Raw genomic sequence first — 15,200 nt, 5'->3', positions numbered from 1 at the left:
GTAATTAACATTGATTAGAAGGTAAATTAAGCAACACGGTTTCAGTTGCAGCAGCTGCAGTTTCACTTTGCACCAAGGACACCTTTTACCTTGCAGTAACTTGAAAAGCTCAGGTGGAAAACTTGCAATCCAATTTGTTTCCTCACCTTCTTTCAGGAGTCTTTGCAAAATTGACCCCAGACCTAAACTGAGGTTTCTGCATTTGGCTGAATTCAGGAGTATTAAGATGTCGAGAATGCCTTAAGGAATCTGTGTGTGCACTGGAACATTTTCTCTGATTAAGAATATTCTTTAGAGCTTTAAGTCATCTGTGAGTGTAATTAGTTCTCCTGGAGGTTTTTTAAATTGGTTTATTTTGAGCCTGTTTCGATGATGATGATATCTTTTTCTTTTTACCCATCTGTAATGCCCAAATATAGGAGAGATTTTTGGGGGCCAGAGCTGTTTGTCAGTCAGTTGTAACTCAGTGATCTGTGCCTTCCCACTGAGGTACTGGTAGGCAAATGATGTTATATAAGATACCACTTTAAAAAGTTCAGAATATCTGCTCTTTGTTCAGTGAGAGGCATAAAAAATTAGGAGTAAGTTATGTATCAGGCTGTTGGCCTCAGAGCATGGTTTTGGTTAAAGCTGATTGATTTTGGTGTAGTTTTGTGAGGAGCACTGGAAGGCAAAAACTTGTGAGTGCATCAGCTGTTTTCAACCCAGTGACCTGAGAGTGTTTAACTGAGGAACTTCCCCTGATAAAGAGAAACTTTGAAGTAGTTTTGCATCACTGCAGGTGCCTCTGAATGCTCTGTTGAGTGCAGGGGTTTATTTTGGGGGGTTTCACTTGGGATTTAACCTGCAATAAGCACGTTGGTTTGGCTACATCAGCTTTGCCTGCAGTGTTTCTGTTTCCTTTCTCTGGTCTGCTATTTGCATTTGAATTGCTGCTGCTTTACTGGAGAACTCGACTTCTAGTAACCCACGGGGCTGAAGGGATGGTTTGCAGTGTGTGCCAAGGCCAAGCCTCAGTTCTGGAGGCCTCAGCACGTGGGGAAGTGGCTCCTGGACCTCAGGTTCTGCTCTTGAGGTGACCATTGCAAATGTAGGGCTTAAATGGCTTTTGTAAAATCAGAGCAGCATCCAAAGGCAGGAGAGCAAAAGCACCTGTGTCTGCTCCAAGAACGAGAGCCAGGTGTCCTGTGCACAGTAGAATCATTCTCTTTAATTGTGACAAACAGTACCAGTAAACACGACAACATTTCAGTGAGAACGAAGGACAGTGTCAAACAGCACAGCGCAACAATGCCAGAGGAGCTCTGTTGAGATGTCTTTACATACAATAAGCAAGGCCCTGAGTATCACAATAGCTGGAATAAACTTTTTAGGCACTAACTCTTGTTTGGAAAAATACACAGTATGCAGGATAACACTTACCTGTTAAGGCTACATCATTTAATCTTCCAAAAATAGGGGTGAATGCTGTTTTATTACCTCCTTTCATGAGTGGAAACCTAATAACTTCCCATCAAAACTGAAAATCCATGAGTGGCTCCCAAAGCAGAGCTACGGATGGATAACAAAATACCTGTTCTAGGTAATCCTGCTTGACATGATGTTCTCAGATCTGAGCAAGAGTGGTGTTTGCTTGGCATTCACTGGTGTAACAACCAAATAAACTGTACTGAGTGTCAGCTAAACACTGGAGCTGGTGGTCCCTGTGCTGGTGAGGGCCAGTGACAGCTGCTGGTACCAAGCCATGAAGTGTATCTCCAAACTGGAGCTGAAGTAGTTTTTGTCTCAGCAGCAGAAGCCATCTAACAGGAGTCAAAAGAAACAAAAGCTATGTTGGAATTCACAGTTTGCCAGGAGCAGCAGGGAACACCGGGCTGTGGGTGGGATGTCAGCACCCTCAGAGAGCTCTGCTCGTGCTTCAGGGACGTCTCTGGAACGTCACCACGGCGAGCTGAGTCACAGGAGGGTCGGGCTGCCATGGACAGGGACGTGAGACACAGCAGTGCTTCTGCAGGAGAGGGTCAGAATGGAAATGCTGTACAAGCTGGTGCTCTGTGGTGAGAGGATTTCACTGCTTGCAGGAGCTATCCAACATCTGTTGTGCCAAAGCATTACGAGAATTTCTCTAACTGGCAAAAGCAATCAGATGGCAGAAATGTCTTTAATTTGCCATAAAATCTTGTCAAAGGTGAAAATTACTTTTGTTTGCTCTTATAAAAGTCTGGGGGAGGATATGAGAACAAAGGATTTTATTTAATGCCTCCTTGGGCCCTCTATTCACCTCAGGTTTTAGAATATTTTTACTGTTTTTTCTCTATTTAAGAGCTTTTAGTTTAATGCTGCCTGGCATTTTTAATTTTCCCTTTCCCAGGCTGTGACACTGTATTGCATTTTAGTTGATTTGGGTGGTTTTTCTTCCCTGCCCATAAAGATTCGGGGTTTGTGTTAAAACGAAGGTTTTTGTGTCTCTCTCTTATTTTCTGTTTTCTTTTTCCCCTCTCCTTGCTGCTTCCCAAGGAATCTCCATGCCCAGAAGGCACCAGAGGGCACCTTGGTCCCACTTAAGCCAGGGCCACTGTGATCCTGCTGCTCAGGGAGAGGTTTTGGATTGAGCACAGAGCCCTGTGGGACCAGGAGGCTTCAGGTTCTTTCAGAAGCCCTCCACAAATCCATTTTTGGAGTTATTTTTTCACCCTGCTGTGAGTTAGCAGCCACTGGCTCTGCTTGCTGGTCTGTGTGTTGTAATTAAAGAGCACAGAAGCTCTGTTGAAACCCTAAATCCTGTAATCAATAAATAATGCTGGTGATGTACTCAGTGAATTTTATATAAAAAGACATTCACTTCTATCAAGAATAAGCTCTACCCTCATATCAGTAAGGAGAGACATTAGGGAGGGATTTTGGAGAGCAGAATTGTTTGCTACCCTGATTCTAAAGTGCAGTAGGTGCTTTTGGGCTCTGTGGAGCAGTGGGAATGCTGCTCCCAGACCTTCTGGGGGCTCTGCAATGTGGGAGCTCAGCCTCTGCAGCGAGCCAGGCTGGCAGCTGAAGGGTTATCATAGGGGTAAAGGACAAAACAAACAACAGATTGATAGAAGAAGAAGAAGAAACTCTCACAGTGAGGGTGGTCAGACACTGGGACAGGGCCCAGAGGGGCTGTGGGCTCCCATCCCTGGGGATGCTCCAGCCTGGCTGTGGTGCCTGGAGCAGCCAGCTCTGCCTGGCCCTGCTCTCAGCAGAGGTGGCTGCCCGAGGTCACTCCTGGCTGGGATTTTCTCTGTGAGTATTTGTGTCATTTATCCCATTAATAGCGTGGGGCTGCCAGAGCAGCGTCAGAAGTTCTGAACAGTTTACTCCAGCTGCAATGTTTCAACATCCAGCAGAGCTGTGAGGATAAACTGTTCAGAAAGCTGGAGTTAAAAGTAACCAGTGTCTCCTTGGGAATGCCAGAGGCAGTCATGGGGTTCCTGGGGGGGTGTGAAGAAGGTAACCCGTAATTTTGCTGTCAACACTTGAACGAGCAGTGGGGCTGTGGTGCCTTTTTGGTCTCTTCTCCAGACTCGGGGTGCTTTGGTTGGGAGCTTTCTGAGGTAAGCACTGGGGCTCTCTGTGCCACAGCTGTCAGCACTGGCCTGTTCTTGCTCCGTGCTTTAATCCCAATGGGATAGATCTGGTAGTTCTCTTCAGGAACTAAGACCTGGACATTCTTTCTCTGCCTGTGTGAGGTGGGCTTGGTGTGTCCCACTGAAAGCCCCAGCGGGGTCTTTGTGCAGCACCAGAGCAGGCTAGGGCTCTGGGATGTCCCCAGGGACCACCCTGAGCCACAAGCAGGCTAGGGATGCCAAAAAATGGATGAAGGGAGAGGTCTCTGCCTCCCTTACCTTGTAAAAAAAAATGGATAAGATGAACTAACTTTTAAAGTGCTCAAACCCTCCATTAAATTTGTGTAAAAGCTGTCAGAGTTGCCGTAGGGATCTGTGTGTGGGGCATGACCTCGGGCTGGGGCTGGGCTGGGCCGGTTCTCCCTCACCCAGCCGAGAGCCCCGTTGCTGACCTGGGAGGGGGGACACGGGGCTGGCTCCCCGGGGCAGCAGGAGCTCAGGGCCGCTGCAGGAACCAGATCTCGTTGTGGCGGTTGGCGGCGGCCGGGTTGGTGTAGCCGGCGATGATGAACGTGTCCCGCAGGCACAGCTCGGGGCTCTCCAGGATGGCTGCCAGCAGGTTGATCTCTCTCATGATCGAGTCTTCGTTGGTGATCCCTCGGAAGCTCCTGCAATGGTCACCTCGATAGCGAGTTCAGATCCACTGCGGCCGCACCCCGCGGCTCCCGACAGGAGGTGCAGCCCGGTGGGGGTGGCTCTGCTCCCGAGGAACCGCCACGGGACAAAAGGGGACAGCCCTCAGGTGCACCGGGGGAGGTTTAGGCTGGACATCAGGAAAAAGCACCTCACAGAAAGAGTGATTGGGTGTTGGAAAGGGCTGCCCAGGGAGGTGGTGGAAGCACCAGCCCTGGAGCTGTTTAAGGAAAGCCTGGATGTGGCACTCAGTGCCGTGGTTTAGTTGGCAAGGTGGTGTTAGGTCATGGATTGAACTTGATGATCTCAAAGGTCTTTTCTTTAAAAAGAATTCCGTGGTTCTTTTTAAACCCATTGTTTTTCCAGAGACTAGAAATGCCTTCTGAATTATTTGGTTGTGTTTCACCAGTGGTACTGACTGTGACTGATCCCAAACAATTTTTTCTTAATATTTTTTGTGCCATGTTGGAAGCTTTGTTCCTGACTACTGAGCATAATCATAAAAATGTGTGTTTTATCACACATTTACAGATGCATCATTTTACCAAGTAATTGATTTAAATGTAGAATATCCTGAGCTGGAAGGGACCCACAAGGATTGTGGAGTCCAGCCCCTGTCCCTGCCCAGACCCCCCAACAGCCCCACCCTGGGCATCCCTGGCAGCGCTGTCCAAACGCTCCTGGAGCTCTGGCAGCCTCGGGGCCGTGCCCATTCCCTGGGGAGCCTGGGCAGTGCCCAGCACCCTCTGGGGGAAGAGCCTTTCCTGATATAAATAGTTAACCATTATTTCCTGACCATCCCGTTCATACAACAGGCAGCTTTTACAACTCCTGAACATTCAAGTTTTACCGTTTGTTACCTTTTACAAGGTTTAAAAATCGAACTGCATGTTCTTCCTGTGTTGAGCAGAGTTAAAGCATTTCTCACCTGCTGTAGACAATGGTGGCAGGCCACTCCTCGATGATGATGTCGGAGTCGAAGGGGTGTGGGGGCTGGTCCTGCAGCACCTCGGGCAGGTAATAGGCCACGGTCACCGCCTGTGTCATCGCCGACAGCGCCTCGTTGGTGTGCACGATGGTCACGATGGGGACGGTGATCCCCAGGTACAGCCCTGGGCACACACAGTGGGGTTTGAGAGGATTTAGGAGACAGCAAGAGAAGGTTTGCACCCTGTGCTGGCCTGCTGAACTCGTACTGAATTGTTTAAATGAGTGCACAGGGTTCGTGAAAGGATTTCATCGGGATGGTTTAGACAGTGGGGGTGTGCTCCAAGTTGGAAGTACCAGTGCAGCACTGGCACAGGGTGCTCAGAGCAGCTGTGGCTGCCCCTGGATCCCTGCAAGTGTCCAAGGCCAGGCTGGATGGGGCTTGGAGCAACCTGGGGATAGTGGGAGGTGTCCCTGCCCTGGCAGGGGGTGGAACAGGAGGAGCTTTAAGGTCCCTTCCAAACCATCTGTGGTTCCATGATTTCACTGTGCTGTGCAGTTGGTGTGTGTGCAAATGTTTGTGCGTGTGTGTCTGAGACAGAGTATATAAATATTTGGGAACAGAACTGCAGGCAAGAGAAGGGCTGCTTTGTGAATTCATGGAGGATTTGCTGTTGTTAAAAATGCTGCAGTATTTTTTTGCACTGTTGTGTGTTTGGACTGCGGGAGGGGAAGCAGAGATGGCTGACAGAGGGAACTTCCCTTCTGTAGAGATTGAAAAAAATCCCTGGAGCTAAAATTACCTTTAAACCATGTTAAAGTGTTAAGAGAATGGGGAGAGTGGGGAAGGTACCCGAGGAAAGAAAAGCTTTTGTGATCAATGTTCGTATTTTCTTGGAAAGACACTTAAGGGCTGACTCAATTACAGCACAGAGCACTGGGCATGGCAAAACTTTGTAATAACTGGAGGATGAAAAATATGAGAACTGATGTCTGGAAGTAAAAACCAGTTTAAATTGGATTGGACACCAGGTGCACATTTTACAGGCAGCCACAAGCTCTCAAGGACATGGTGGATTTGCCATTATTTTGAGTTAAAACTGGAGTATCTTTGTGGAAAACATGCTTCAACCACAAATTGTCTGTGTCCATTGGGACAGGGACAATTTAATATCTTGAGTGAAAGGGAAAGAGGCAGAAAACTCTGGTCCCTTTTGGTATCACACTCTGACAGATGATTTCAGTGCTGCTGTGAACATTAAACCCCTAAAATCCTGTAGCAAATGCCAGATTTACAGCAGAGAGCTTGGAGCAGCCTGGGACAGTGGGAGGTGTCCCTGCCCATGGCAGGGGTGGCACTGGGTGGATTTAACATCCTTCCAACCCCAACCATTCCATGATTTCTATGATTTTTCTGGAAAGGCTGTGTCATGGAAAGATGTCCCTACAGGGTGGCATATTTGGGAAAAGCTAATCACAGCACCTCCCTAATTAGGAGGAGCTAGTTCAGAAATACAATTTTCTGACTCTGCTGTAGGACTGAGGTGCCCATTACCTGAGGAGTTCTGCTCACAGATGTACCTCATGAGCTTCATGAACCCCAGGCAGATGCTCTGTTCGTACTGCTTCTCTTTCATCTTTATACAAGCCCACTTGGCTTTCCCATACTGCCTTTTCTCATAGAGCAGATCTCCCAGCTGCAAACACAGAGAGGACAATTTGGGGGGTTAATTCAATCATCTGAAACCATCAAGCAAACAAATACAAGTTGAGCACAAGAGCTGCACCTTTTTTTCAGCTCTCAGTGACATGATCTTGAAAGAAACATGAATTTTACTCCTTCCTCCTATAAACCAAGGAATACACTGCTGATTTTGGATCAAAACTGACTTCAGCCAATTTCTAGGTAGTCCTCCTTTAAAATAAAGATCTGTCACCTTTTGGGCTGGCACTATTAAACATTTAGTTGCAATTAACACTGAATAACCTTATTTTTAGCTACAGTAATACTGAGAAATTGCTTTCAAGCTTTTCATTACAGCATAAACAGTCAGGAGTCCCAAACTGTTTAGATGAAACACACTCAAATGATGGTATTTATAAATGTGAATGATCTAAATCTATTTAAAAGAAATATGGCCAAAAAGTCCTCATAGATGGCCAGTAAAGGTTTTCATGGTTTGTTGATGTAAAGTTAGACATTTGTTTGCACATTTCCTGAGCTGGAAGGAATTTGCTGTACCTTAATTTCAGTTTTTTTATTAGAGGATAAGATGGATTTGCACATTGCTGTTTTGTTTGATAATGATCCGTGATACAGAAGTAAGTTTTTGGTTTTAAATTCAGATATTAATCTCTTTCAAGTACTCTTTGCTAAGGTTTTATTAAATTGACTGTGTAAAGGGGCAAATGCACCGATTTAAATGAAGGGAATGGGCATTTTATTTCAAATGGCAAAGAAAGAGGGGATTTTCTTTAATTATGTCACAAAGGCTGTGATTCCTGGCCATCTTCTGGCTTTCCTGACAGTTTCTACCTTGCAAAAAAGAAAATGACACATGTTCAAGGGATGAGGTGTTTCAGAGGAGAGGGAGTGGCACAGTTACAGTGCTTTGCACTTGATGTTCAGAGTCCTAAGCAGTTAAAAGAACTTTCAGAGGAGCCCCTGGGAGCCAGGAAAGCCACCCTGGGCAGCAGTACCTTCTCCTTGCGCTGGATCAGGGTGAAGGGGATGGTCTGTCTCTCCTGGGGGTTGTTATTCCTGGTCAGCTGCTGGATGGGCTCTGCCATGTCTGCAACAGAACCACACATTCCCACCTGAGACTTGAGGCTGCAGAAACAACACTGAAATGTGCTTCATTCCTCTGGGCTCTTTGTGGCTGGTTTTGTTTGCTCTCTGCTAGGGGAGGACAAAGCTTTTCCTAGGAGAGCTTACCTGGGTTCTGCCCCTGTGCTGTTAGGAACAGGTTTCCCTCTCCCATTCCCTGTGCTTGCAGCTTCCCAAGTGTCCATGGAAAGCTTTGGCTGTGCCCCATTTCCTGCCTCTGTGCAGGGGACATTCCCAGTTCCAGCAACTCTTTTGCTGCTGGATTCAGGTGTGTATCCATGTGAAATAAGCTTGGGTTGGCTGCTCTTGTTCCCAGGCTCAAGGAAATACTGCAGTGGGAATTGATTTCCAGAGGATGTTTAATGTCTAAAGGTGTGTTTGTAACTGTGGTTGCCCTGACATCAATTCACGCTGAAGGTCATAAATAAGTTCTGCTTAGGAGTTGATCCCTGACAGACAGGCTTGGAAACTGGATAGAAGGTCAGTCATAGGAATGGAAAGTCTTTCCTCCACAAGAGTTGGTCCCTTGCCTTCTGAAGCTGAAGTGATGAAGGTATTTGTGTGCTTAGAGGATTACAAACTCAATTTTACGTGCAGTGTTTGACAGTCTGGATGTGAACTCCTGCCCTGCTGCCTCATGGGTGTGTACTGGACATGCAGGAAAAGGATGAGTTTCAGCTCCCAGAGCCCTTTTTCTGGGAGTTTGAATTGCCTCAGGGTCTCAGTGGACGAGGCAGGAAGATGGGAGAAGAGAGTATTATCCATGTTTGAGAGGAGAATTAAGATGCAGGAGAATTAACTTGGCCGAGGTCACTTAGTAAATCTGTAGCTGAGCTGGGAATCAAACCTCCATCTCCTGGCATCCAGTCCAGGGCTTTAGCCTTAAGACTATTTGGAATAGTAAAGGTCCTTAAACAAAGGGGAGGAAAAAAAATAAAAGGGAGAAAGCTACACTGTAGTTAAGTGTAAACATTTTTTTTTCTTTGAAATATATCGCTGGGAAACGTTTAAAATGTGACTAATAACTGACAGGTAAAATTGATCTCTTTGGAGGCTGAGGAAAAAATAAAAGTAGATTGGAGTTCAGCACTGAATTTTCCAACAATTAGGAAAGCTTTCAGGACTCTAGAAAAGTTAACTCTATTTTTAGATTACTTTATCAATAAGTGGGGGGGTGGGGGGATGGTTTTTTCATTCCATATTAAGGCAGAGGATGGGGATTACAACTGATTAAAGTCCTTTGGGGGAGTTTTATCCTCCAGTTTGTGAATCTGTGCTTTCAGTTGTCCCTGTCTGGAGAGCTCCACCTGCACAGGGCCAGGCTGGCAGGCAGCAGAGGGACAAGGACAGTTGTGTTTTCTTTAGTCATGGTTTCAGTGATCCACCGGGATCATCCCAATTCCTGTCCCTGCCCAGACCCCCCAACAACCCCACCCTGGGCATCCCTGGCAGCGCTGTCCAAACGCTCCTGGAGCAGCCTCGGGGCCGTGCCCATTCCCTGGGGAGCCTGGGCAGTGCCCAGCACCCTCTGGGGGAAGAGCCTGTCCCTAAAATCCATCCCAATCCCCCTGACACAGCTCCAGCTGCTCCCTCGGGTCCTGTGCCTGCTCCCAGGGAGCAGAGGCACGGGGCATGGTCTGCTCCTTGTCATGGGGGGATTCCTCCTTCTGGAAAATCCCCTCCATTGCCTGCCCTGGACAGGACCTGAAGAAAAATCTTGTATTATTCTGTCTTGGTTTTTGTAACGTGTGCTGAGTGCCACGGAGCAAACCTGTAACACTGTATAGCTAAAGTGTGGTCAAACGCTGCTTTTGACATATTCCTTAGACTTTCTATCCCTCCTAATGGCTCTCAGGAATTCCAATGCCCAGGCACTAGATAATTCTGTGGGAAGGGCTCTGGTTTTCTGCTGCCCAGAGCTCTCTTAAGGACCGCTTTGCATCCAGGCATTCCCACTGCACTCGGGAGTGTTAAACGGGGACCCCCTGCTCTTCCCTCCCTCCGTGCCCTGGGCATCCCGGAGCTGTCAGGTTCCAGCATTCCAGACACAGCCCCGTGGCTGCTGGAGTGAGTGCTGAAACTCTGGGATGGCACCGGGCACCCAGGGACCCCTCCAGGGGCAGCGAGAGCAAGGCAAGGCAGGGAGGTCTGTTCAGAGCGACCTTACCCTTCTTTTAGCACGTTAATTGTCACTGTTAAAGCATTACAGAGTTCAGATGGACTTCAAGGTGTGGCTGGAAAAGGCGGATGGATTCAATTTGGTGTGTTGGAGTATAGAAGGGTTTCTAAGAACAGTAATTTAATGCTGGTGATGTCCAGGGCGGTCTGGGTTAGGGTTAGGTGTGGCTCTCCCCAGCTCGGGAAGGTGAGTTCCCTGCACGGCAGAGATGCTGCAGATCTCTGCTGCTCTGGGCAGGACAGGGCAGAGTTAAAGTCTGTGACCGAGCTGAGCTTGTAGTGACTCTCTGCTGCTAGTTAGGAGTTCTCTGGCTGATCAGCCTTTCAGACTCTCCGGTCTTTCTTAAAATTGAAAACAACCAATTTCTGACTAGAATGAGCCTGAGAGCCTCGCTGTCAAAAGCAAATCAATCCTTTACTTGTTTATTCTGTGCCCTTTTTAAATACAGCCCTCTTTCCTCAAAGAACTGACTTTTTGGATGGGTGTAGGGGATATTCTTAGGAAGAATGCCTTTGCAGGTAGTCAGTTTAATATTTAATTAAGTCTGAAAACTCGCACTGGTTGTTTCTAGTATGAATAGGTCCCCCCAGTGCTGCTGCAGCCGCTCCTCTACATTATGGAAAGCTTTGCATCGCCCTGGGTGAAGCTTTAGCCGCTTCAGAGCCAGACTTCGGTGTCTCAGACTCACAGCGGACTTCGCTGGGTGTTTACTGCTGGGTGTTCATCGCCGTGTCCCGCATCCCCAGCCCTATCCCGGGGCCATCCCGCGTGCCCGTCCCTGATCCCGCATCCCGGCGAGCGCCTCATCCCGGCCTTACCGCGGGGCACGTCCACCTGGTGCCCCCGGCCCACGCTCTGCCAGTAGCTCAGCAGCCGCTCCTGCTCCTCGTCGTCCACGCGCTCGGCCGCCTCCTCCTCCAGGCTGCTGCCGTGGCTGTGGTACGCGGAGTCGGCGCTCTCCTCGGCCAGCCCGTCCAGCTCCTCCAGCGTGATCGCGGCCGGGCCGCCGGGCCCCGCGCCGCCCATGCGGCACCCGCCCGTCTCCATCCCCGCTCCGCGCCGCGCCGCCGCCGCGGGGCTTTATACCGGGACCGGGGGCGGGGGCACGGGCGGGACCCGCCTCTGCCCGCCCAGCGCCGGGCAGGGCTGGACAGAGCCGGGCATGGAGCGATGGATGCCCGGTGAAGGGACTGGGGGGGACCGGCCTCTGCCCGCCCAGTGCCGGGCAGGGATGGAGGGAGCCGGGCATGGAGCGATGGATGCCCGGTGAAGGGACTGGGGACTGGGGGGAACCGGCCTCTGCCCGCCCAGTGCTGGGCAGGGATGGACAGAGCCGGGCATGGAGCGATGGATGCCCGGTGAAGGGACTGGGGACTGGGGGGGACCGGCCTCTGCCCGCCCAGCGCCGGGCAGGGATGAAGGGAGCCGGGCATGGAGCGATGGATGCCCGGTGAAGGGCAGTGCCGGGCAGGGATGGAGGGAGCCGGGCATGGAGCGATGGATGCCCGGTGAAGGGACTGGGGACTGGGGGGGACCCGCCTCTGCCCGCCCAGTGCTGGGCAGGGATGGACAGAGCCGGGCATGGAGCGATGGATGCCCGGTGAAGGGACTGGGGGGGACCGGCCTCTGCCCGCCCAGTGCCGGGCAGGGATGGAGGGAGCCGGGCATGGAGCGATGGATGCCCGGTGAAGGGCAGTGCCGGGCAGGGATGGAGGGAGCCGGGCATGGAGCGATGGATGCCCGGTGAAGGGCAGTGCCGGGCAGGGATGGAGGGAGCCGGGCATGGAGCGATGGATGCCCGGTGAAGGGCAGTGCCGGGCAGGGATGGAGGGAGCCGGGCATGGAGCGATGGATGCCCGGTGAAGGGACTGGGGACTGGGGGGGACCCGCCTCTGCCCGCCCAGTGCTGGGCAGGGATGGACAGAGCCGGGCATGGAGCGATGGATGCCCGGTGAAGGGACTGGGGGGGACCGGCCTCTGCCCGCCCAGTGCCGGGCAGGGATGGAGGGAGCCGGGCATGGAGCGATGGATGCCCGGTGAAGGGCAGTGCCGGGCAGGGATGGAGGGAGCCGGGCATGGAGCGATGGATGCCCGGTGAAGGGCAGTGCCGGGCAGGGATGGAGGGAGCCGGGCATGGAGCGATGGATGCCCGGTGAAGGGCAGTGCCGGGCAGGGATGGAGGGAGCCGGGCATGGAGCGATGGATGCCCGGTGAAGGGACTGGGGACTGGGGGGGACCCGCCTCTGCCCGCCCAGTGCTGGGCAGGGATGGACAGAGCCGGGCATGGAGCGATGGATGCCCGGTGAAGGGACTGGGGGGGACCGGCCTCTGCCCGCCCAGTGCCGGGCAGGGATGGAGGGAGCCGGGCATGGAGCGATGGATGCCCGGTGAAGGGCAGTGCCGGGCAGGGATGGAGGGAGCCGGGCATGGAGCGATGGATGCCCGGTGAAGGGCAGTGCCGGGCAGGGATGGAGGGAGCCGGGCATGGAGCGATGGATGCCCGGTGAAGGGCAGTGCCGGGCAGGGATGGAGGGAGCCGGGCATGGAGCGATGGATGCCTGGTGAAGGGCAGTGCTGGGCAGGGATGGATGGATCCGGGGATGGATGGATCCAGGGATGGATGGATCCGGGGATGGATGCCCAGTCCCGGTGCTCTGTGCCTTCACCCAGTGCTGCAGGGACCGAGCAGTGCAGAACTTACACAAGTTGGTGTTCTGTCTGTTTTCCCATTCATTCCCTCCATCCCAGCTGTTCTCTGCATCGTGTTTTCCCCACTGCTCTTCATGTCCCGTTAGTTCTTCTTTATTGTGATTTTATTTCACTACTTTCGAACCACACCTTGAAGACACTTCTTTCATTTTATTTAGTTAGTCTCTGAGGTCTTTCCAAAATATTACAAGTGCAAAACCTCTGGGATATTTTGTTACTGAAGTCTAGCTTTGGACGTTTTCAGCTGCGTAATTTTGCAGTTGAGGCAAGGCTTTGTGTGAGTTATGGGGTGGATATGGCAATTAAAGCAGGATCTGGATTTCAATCAGGAGTCTGTGTGGACTCTGTGTAGTTGTCTTTCATTCCAAATTTAACATGAAATGACTGTTGTGGCCCTTTTTGTGCAGGTGGGAAAGGGGAATCTCGGGGCATTTAGGGGTTGGAATAATAGGAAAGCAGTCCTTTCCTGTGCCCTGTTGATGCTCACAGGGAAGGCTGGAGGTTGAGGATGTGACTGTTGTGATGCCTAATCTGCCCCCTCCTTTCTCCCTTTTTCTGGTCAGTCCCTTTCTCCAGGCTCAGCTTTGGCTCCCCAGCCCCAGGGGCTGAGCTTGCTGTGGAAATGATCCCTGAACTGCCTTAGCAGCCTGGATGTGCCCGTCCTGACTGTGCTGCTGACAGGGCAGACCGACATCCTGCTGTTCCCAGGCAGCACTCCTTGGGGAACGTGCAAACGGAGGCACAGCTGCCACTGGGAATGTCCTGAGAGGGCTTTTGGGAAGCACCGGCCACTGAGGGGGTTTGGCCTCTGGGTTTCGGGCGGCTCTGGAATTCACTGGGAAGGCAAATCCTGGAGCAAGGCTGGATCCCACGCTTGTTGAAGTGTCTGGGTGGGTGCTGATCCGATTTCACGGGCAGCTGCCCGCAGAGCAGCACCAAGGGCTCCCTCACAGCAGGGAATTTCTGGCAGTGACCACATTTCCCTCTCACACCCGGCTGAACCCTCAGCACCTGAGGGGAGGCACAGTGGGAACCCATCCATGCCCCAGGTAAATCCCACGTCACACACTCCAGTGCTGGGGGGAAGGAAATTTCCACTGAATTTTGGCAGCTGGGTTATCAGTACCGAGGGAGGGCATCCTGGCTCTTGGAGATTTCTTCCAGGAACTGGCATTCCTGTTTGAGTCAATGTGTGGAGGTTCTTTTTCTGCCCATCCTGCATAAATAATTCATGGAAAACAGTCCCGACTCTTTCGTTCAAGTATTAATTACGTGAATTAATGGTTGCTTAAATGAAATTATTTCTGTTTTAAGTATTAAGCATCTTTGCTGGAGATGAGAGGGAAGAAAAAGAAAAACCAACCGGCAGAAAAATAGTTTAAAATCACAGCTAAATTTCTCTATTTGTGAGAAATGCCACAGAATATTGACTATGAGAAAGAATCTGGGAGGAGTTTAAAATCCTGTTTTAAAATTCCATCTGTACAAATTATTCTTTGTGTATTTAATTTAGCTTTGATTTCTGACGAGTTTAGTAATTGCTGCATTTGATAGAGTGCTGAAGATGTGATGGTCTGTGTCTGGATAGATAAGAGGAACTTGTTGTTACTGCAGGTGGAACAAGCTGATTTTTGTTTTATTTGTTGTTTTTTTTTTCCCCTAACGTGCTTATTTTGTGTATGACTGCTGGCTGATAAACAGCCACTCTTGAGATAACACGGTTGTGGTAGGGCTGTGCTCTTGGTGCTCTCCTGGCAGGTTCTATTTCTGAATATAACAGAAAAACTAATGTTCAGCCTTAAAAAATTCAGATTCAACCCATCCTCAGTGTGATGCTCCTTTCTGTCTGACAGTCACGTACTGAGTGGCAGGTTGATGTGGCAAAGCCACTTCTTTTTCAAGTAAAAAGTAAAATTGTTCTTGGTGAAATTAGTTGAAAAGTAAAATCTGTGGGTCTTGTTTTATAAGCTTTAGGAAATGAAAAATGCTGTAGCAGGAGAAAACTCAGCTGTTAGAAAAGGACAAAGTGTTGGATTTTTTGGATGGATCCCAGCTTCCAGGGAAGAACAGTGGATTTTCAGTGTGCCTCATGTCCCTGGAAGACTGGGAAGAGTCAGAATGACTTAATATAAACTTAAACCAAAACTTTTGGTGCCAAGATCATTACTGTGCTGATCAGTATTGGGTTTGGAGAGTGACAATATCAGCTAAAATCCACCCTACCCTGCTGGATCCCTGCTGCTTTCCTCTCTTTACTGGCCAG

At 50.3% G+C, this 15,200-nt stretch overlaps 2 protein-coding genes across 3 annotated transcripts in view; one reads left to right on the top strand and one right to left on the bottom strand.

The window, feature by feature from the left end:
• Positions 1-15,200, top strand: part of FANCM (FA complementation group M) — a 55,755-nt gene that overhangs the window by 3,351 nt on the left and 37,204 nt on the right. The window lies entirely within an intron of this gene.
• On the bottom strand, positions 1,102-11,381 carry LOC138112034 (heme-binding protein 2-like). Of its 2 annotated transcripts, XM_069018715.1 has the most exons (6): positions 11,047-11,381; positions 7,923-8,014; positions 6,778-6,919; positions 5,224-5,407; positions 4,055-4,270; positions 1,102-1,802 (listed from the first exon to the last, which is right to left on the bottom strand). In XM_069018715.1, exons 1-5 carry the CDS (start codon positions 11,273-11,275, stop codon positions 4,099-4,101), a joined length of 819 nt encoding a protein of 272 aa, XP_068874816.1. In that variant the 5' UTR covers positions 11,276-11,381; the 3' UTR covers positions 1,102-1,802; positions 4,055-4,098. The 2 variants fall into 2 exon arrangements, with proteins under 2 accessions (XP_068874816.1, XP_068874815.1); XM_069018714.1 differs by lacking the exon at positions 1,102-1,802 and having other exon boundaries at positions 2,563-4,270.

The sequence above is a fragment of the Aphelocoma coerulescens genome, chromosome 5 (assembly GCF_041296385.1).
Source record: "Aphelocoma coerulescens isolate FSJ_1873_10779 chromosome 5, UR_Acoe_1.0, whole genome shotgun sequence".
In the NCBI taxonomy this organism is placed as follows: domain Eukaryota; kingdom Metazoa; phylum Chordata; class Aves; order Passeriformes; family Corvidae; genus Aphelocoma; species Aphelocoma coerulescens.
This window is presented reverse-complemented; position numbering and strand designations above follow the sequence as displayed.